Source organism: Rhagoletis pomonella, unplaced genomic scaffold (genome assembly GCF_013731165.1).
Source record: "Rhagoletis pomonella isolate Grant_MI unplaced genomic scaffold, Rhpom_1.0 Rhpom_scaffold_00001, whole genome shotgun sequence".
NCBI classification, from domain to species: domain Eukaryota; kingdom Metazoa; phylum Arthropoda; class Insecta; order Diptera; family Tephritidae; genus Rhagoletis; species Rhagoletis pomonella.
The window spans coordinates 116,178,331-116,184,890 of record NW_023458555.1 but is presented as its reverse complement, the minus strand read 5'-3'; the positions used below and the strand labels follow the sequence as shown (position 1 = coordinate 116,184,890).

Genomic DNA, 6,560 nt, shown 5'->3' with positions numbered 1-6,560 from the left:
AAAAATCAACCAACATCAACACACAAATAAGGCTAGTCAGGCTTATTATCTCAGAACCAACATACTTTTGACCACATATGAACGACGTCTTAGGAAGGCAGAGAGAATACACTTAACATACGAATTAAAGGGTCTTTACGCCAAAAAGGGGCACACAAACGCAGAGTTGCTATCAATTCATTTATAGTTAGCGGAGCTCATACCAATCGACTGCTTAATGGAGCTTTTAGATCAAATAAAAACGCCCATAACGTAAGTTATGGAGAAGAAGTACAACAAATTGAAAGGAGAGCTCGAAAAGTTACAAACGAATCAAAAAGGAGTGAATAAACAACAGAGACAACAGAGAGAAACTTGAATTCCATTGCAGGTTCGTAAATCGTACAGAAGTTCCCATCAGCAAAGAATAAGCGCGACTTTTAGAAAGAGGACGCAAACATTATATCCAGAATTATAATAAGAAAAAGGAGATCGAGCAGACAATTGTAGATGTGGAAATAGCCATATCTATGCTGCCGAAAGAGGAACAGGAACAAACTAGACACATGTGCAAAAAATTAATTGAAAAGGAAATCAAAGCCAACGGATACAAAAATCAGAGCAACGAAAATAATATAATTAAAGGCCTCAAGCAGAAACTAAAAAAAAAACTAAAACAACAACGTAATCACGACCAATGCTGAAGACGAATGGAAATTATAATAGCGAGGTTTTAGTTTTTAAAACTATAATTTTATTTTGCATCTTTGTTGACTGCTTTTTTCAAATATCGCAAAGCACGGCACAATACACATACATAGAAGTTTCCAAGAAAAAGCCATTATTCAAAAGTGCAACATGATTCTCAGCCCACAAACTCCAAATTGAACATTTTTATTGCCACAAAGCTTGCAGACCACCAAATGAAACCAATTTTTTATAGCTGTACTTTTGAAAATGAGTTTTATTTTATTTAGCAAGCTATATGCTACTTTTCTTTTTTGTTAATCACGCAAATATTACCTTCGTTATCATTTCCATTTTGAAGTATCTTTCTCACTCGAAGACTTACTCAAATTCGAACTACAAGAATACTGACTACGAAGGAAAAAAATATGTCAACTTTTTGTAGATATCTCAACGGAAAAACTCTTTAAGAAAATAATAAGTATGCAATTTTTTACTATGGAGAATTAGTTTAGAAAAGGGACAAAAAAATGTTTTATCGATACCATAAAAAATGAATTTTGGCCAGCAAATGGTAGCTGCCAGACCATAGTGTATGGGTTGGTTACCTCATCATCATGGATTGCTCACGTTGCACAGAGTACGCGAACGGGCACGCAATAGTAGGAATTGAGCAGAGTGGAACAACTGTAACTGCGTACTGAGATGCCCCACTATAACCCCTTGCTCCCAAAAGGGGTATCGATATGGTCGAGAAATACCGTTTGTTAACCTTTTCGATCTTATGATATACGCCGTTTTCTCGGAGATCGTCGAATATTAGTATATAAATACATTTTTATATTTTATGACTACATACATATTTAGCTTTTTATTAATATATTGTATCTTTAATATACATATGAACATATTATAGGTGAATTTCTTATATATATGAGTAAAAATTTGTGAAGTGGGCCACCATTTTTTTGTGCAATTATCTGTTTATGTCTCACAACGAAAAACGAAATTTAGAAATTCGAATTATTTTAGAAGTTATAACTGTTAACTTTTTTCGAAATTGTTTGGATTTTATTTCTTTTCGCCCAATTGGTAATACCATACAAAATATATTGGGCGTCAAGAGAAAAGCGTGAATACCTTTCGTCTCGATGCATTCCGCAATTTTTTTTTCTGAAAATGTTAATAAAACGTACAACAATATTAGCCCAAAACGCTATTTTAAAGCCATTGAGATGCCAGTAATATTTAAAAAAAATTTTATAACTTTTATAAAAAAAATTATGACCAAATAAAAAATAAAAATGGGAAGAAAACATCATCATTCTTAACTGTTTAAAAACTGAGCAGAATCGATATTACCAATCGCGAGAGAACAAATAAAATCTGAACAATTTCGAAAAAAGTTTAATAGCTATAACTTCCAGAATAATTCTAGTTTCGAAATATTGTGCAACTTGTATTTTTCTTTTATCGTTGTCAAGCATAAACTTATGATTGCACAAAAATGCTCGACCTTCGCAAAAATGGTGGCCCACTTCACAAATTTTTACTCATATGTAAATGATAAATGTATGTATTTATATATGCAGCTATTAAGCGTTAACTTACTAAATTGTATTGCCTTATTTAAAAAAGTACTCATTCATAACTGTTGCTCAACATTGCACCTGAATAATTAAAGGCTGGTTTTCGCTATGCCATATTTTGACGACACAATTTGACGACATATTTTGACATAACCTTGTCTCCTTTATGCATATTTTAACCGATGATATTATGGGCCCAAACCAGATAGATAGCCTGTTTAGCAACGAATTTACACACTGAAGACCAACTCCGATCTTAATCAATCGACGGACCCTTTTTTGGTCCCATTTGACAATAGATAGTCGAAATAAACCTAAAGTTAGTTTCAGCTTTTTGACAGATATTCTATTAAAAAAAAATGTCAAAACTCTGCTAATAACTTCAGAGTCGACTTTATTTTGACTATTAATATGCGCCAATATATTTTCAATTATTTGACGACAAATGTCATTGAATTCGGTATGGCGAAAACAAGCCTTAAAGATTAAATTAAATTGCAAACTCTAAAACATGTTCCTTCGTTATAATGTATGTTAATAAGTATGTATGTATATACACAGAGGTCAAGTTCAATAACAAATTGTATATAAATTATAACATAACGTACATTACATATGTATATTAGTTTACAAATATAAAATGGAACCTTAAAAAGTATCACATATGGTAATTACATTATTTCTATTTTAGTACTTTGCAAGTATGTATGTACTTGTTTTTTATTTAGAGAAAATAAGGCACCTCTGATTCTATGAGTATTGTGGCGATTCTCCTCCCGATGTAATTTTCCTCACTCGACTAACATCATCGTATGCAATAGAAAAAACACTTTTCTTATCCGCAATTGGGTTCCGACGACCCATACTATTCAGTAAAGAATTCATGGCTATACCAGAGTCATGATCATCCTCTAGGGTAGACGCATTAAGTTGCTTCTGACTATTAGTATTAACATGCGCAGAACTTGAATTTTCCACATTTGGTCTCACTTTCAAGCCCACTTTCACTTCATTTTCTCTTATGGGCGATGTCTTGAACTTTGTTTTCATATTGTTTTCTGGTGTCTCCTTAAACGCAGTAAAAGGTGGAGTTTCCGGATACATGTAATGAGGCAGTTTTGACGGTGGTAACGGTACCCCAGGTGCATTTTCGCGTTCAAATCTATGTTCTGAATGTTGCAATAATGGATGGCTAGTATCAGTCTCAATTTTGGGTTTATGTTGCTTATTCATTGCAATATCTTCTTTGAGAAGCCTAGTATTCTTCGAAGGGGATTTTCTAGGTGCAGGTTCTGGTTTGAATTTTCCTTCTTCATAATTAGACACTTCGGCTTTTGAGCGCAAGTGTGTTTTTAGTACACGTTTTTCTGATACATTGTTTTTTTTTCTTGCTGCGGCCTTCAAAGGTTCTGTTGCACCTCTATTACCTGCAATTTTTCGCGTGCTATAATACCATTCCATGTATTTTGGCACGCCTTTTTCAGTACTCTCATGGAAATGATTGTCTTGATAATTTAAATCGTTTGCACTTTGGTACACACGACCATTGGCTGATTGGTTTGGTCTTGGTATTTTTTTGTGCCTGTTACTTATGACGTTTAAAGAGGAAGATTTGTGTTTTTCAATATCAGAGCGGCTGTATGGAGGACCAGAAGAGCTTTGACAGCGATTCAGTCGCTGTGAAGGCGAGTTTATAGTTATTGGAAGCCTAGCTCCCAGGATTCTTTCTCTTTCATCTGAAGCAGATCTTGAAAGATTTGCATTAACTTTTTCTCGGGCATCTATTTCTTTGTTTAGGCATATTTTATAACTTTTTTTTGGATTAGTTTCTGTACTATCATTTTTGGGCATAAAATGGTTAGAGGTAAATACGTTTCTTTTTATTATAATTTCATCCGCATCAGATTCATTTGAATTATTGGTTTCATCGTCAATATCATCGCTAGACACATTATTAGCATATGAAGTTCCAACGCCATTTTGAGAGTAACACTCTATTTCGCCAACTCTTATTGCTCCAAAATGGTCTGAGCTTCCTGATTTTTCACCTAAGGAATCTGATATTTCTATTAACACTTCGTGGTCCGCTTCGGATTGAGTTTGCCATATGGCACCATCTTCATGTTCTATTTTCGAAGTTTTTTTACGTCTTAGAAAACTGGTATTCTTTTCAATATGTTTTCGAAGCGGTTTCTTGGGTGGGGTTCGTTTTTTGTACTCGTCATCTTCTTTAATGGGAGTACGTATTTTTCTTTTAACCTCTTCTAACATAACAACACGTTTATGAGGATGTTTGTCTCTTCGATACTTACTGTGGTTTTTTTGCTTCTTTCGTTTTAACCAATAAATAGTTTCGGTACTATTTGGGGGAGCGAAACGCAAGTACTCATGTTCATTTTCTGACAATGAATCATCATTTTCACTTCGAGCTTTGCGTCGCACAGATATTCCCTGCGTATTGACGGACGTTGTTTGGAGAAATTCAGCATTTGCGTCAGTCTGCGTACCCACCTCACATTCTGTTTGAGTTGAAATTGCTACATATTGCCCCGGAAGACTCTGAGTCTCTAATACTACTTCCTGTTGCGTATATCGGTTTTTTATTTTATCTTTATCCAATAAAATTTTACGTAGTAGCTCATTTTGATGTTTCAAAGAATTCTCAAGGTCATGTGTTAATGACTGATTCGATGTTGATGGTTGCATTTGACCCGAAAGACCATTAGTTTGTAATGCCATTGTTCCATGAACAGGCTGTGTATGTATTACTTTGACTTCGGGTTCTGTTTGTGAATAAACTATACTATTTGCACCTGATTTACCGAGAGCAAAGGAGTCCCCCTTCAAAGTTGTGTGTTGTTGAATTTCATTGGGCATTGATTGTATATATGTGGCACCGGGCACGATTTGATAATGCTCGCGTATGATTTGTTTCCCATCAGGTTGCTCCTCAATGAATCGGCGCATTAGAATTTCTTTTCCGCTGTTATCTGCATTTAGCAAATGGGGTTGTGAGTGATTTGCTGATTTTACAGGTAAATTGACGTAAATATTATCGTCATCTACTGCCGTAGCAGCGTCGCGAGTTTTATCTCTAGTCATGAGCTGCAATATTTCAATATTACCATCTCTTATGAAAAACTCCCGTTTATTTCTTAAACTGCTCCGAGCGGTGTGGTAATCGATATCACTGCCGCGATCCATCTCATGTCGATACATTGAATCGTCGTCTGCATGTTTCGCTTCATTGTCACTGCGCCGATGATGCTGTACTTTGTGATTCACTTTGCTCCGTTGAAAATGTCCTTTGTCTGTGTCCATACTTTCTGGATCTTCAACAATATCCTCGATGTATACATCTCGATCGTTAATTAAGTTAGTCCTAGAGTTATAAAAGGTATCGTCTTTAGCAGCACGGCTATTCCTGGAAAATAAAATGATGAAAATATAAAATTTATTTTATTTATAAACTGAGAATTCGGTAAATCTATTTATTTCAAACGCATTCTAAATAGATTTATTTATCATGCAATAGGTTGCGGTTTCGGTTAAAGGGACTTTTATTGGCGCGACATCGCTTTGACAGTGAAATGCCTACATTTTGTAGTTACGATAAGCCACTTAACCAATGTACGCAGATACATTGTAATCGATGTTGCTCGATTTCGAAGTTTATATAAATAGCTTCGTCAATGCTTTTTAAAATTATCTAACTATCGAAAACATCGAATGGGATGACTGTCGATAGCAGACCATTGCTATATCTTCGGTTCTCGATACGATATCAAAGTTCTGCAAACGCCATATTTAGTTGCTAATTAGCTACACTATTCCCGATTCAGTAGTTCTTTACGTGTAAAACATACGTGCGCTCTGCTAGGGTAAGTCTTAAGCTAGCAGGCCATTGATGTATCTTCGGTTCTCGATAAGATACCAGAGTTCTGAAAACCGCATGTTTAGTTGCTAATTAGTTGCTCGCAGACAACGTAGGTAATCAGGGCTACCACTGAATCCATCGTTTTTTGTATTTTTTTTATAACACAATTTTTTTAACTTTAGATTTTTTTCCTTTACAATGAAATTTTTGTTTTTTAAATTAATTTCTATGACATTGAAGTAATTGGGTTTCTTTCCCAATAAATTGTTGTTAAACTAATATTTCCTCGCTTCGTGAAAAATACTCGTTTATTAAATAGCGTCTAGCATATGAATATATGTACACTTGTGGTCAGCTGATTAAGTCAAGTGACATTTTAACTAGTTTGGCTATTTTCCTTTTGTTTAATTGATGTTTGTCTTTTTTTT

At 34.7% G+C, this 6,560-nt stretch overlaps 1 protein-coding gene across 1 annotated transcript in view; it reads right to left on the bottom strand.

Annotated features, from left to right (window-relative positions):
- Positions 1-1,933: 1,933 nt before the first annotated feature.
- The window catches only part of LOC118735523 (cadherin-86C-like), a 5,444-nt gene continuing 817 nt past the window's right edge, over positions 1,934-6,560 (bottom strand). The window contains exon 2 of the mRNA XM_036465326.1: positions 1,934-5,679. Within this exon, the coding sequence (XP_036321219.1) occupies positions 3,006-5,679 (2,674 nt within the window). The 3' untranslated portion in view covers positions 1,934-3,005. The remainder of the gene's footprint in view (positions 5,680-6,560) is intronic.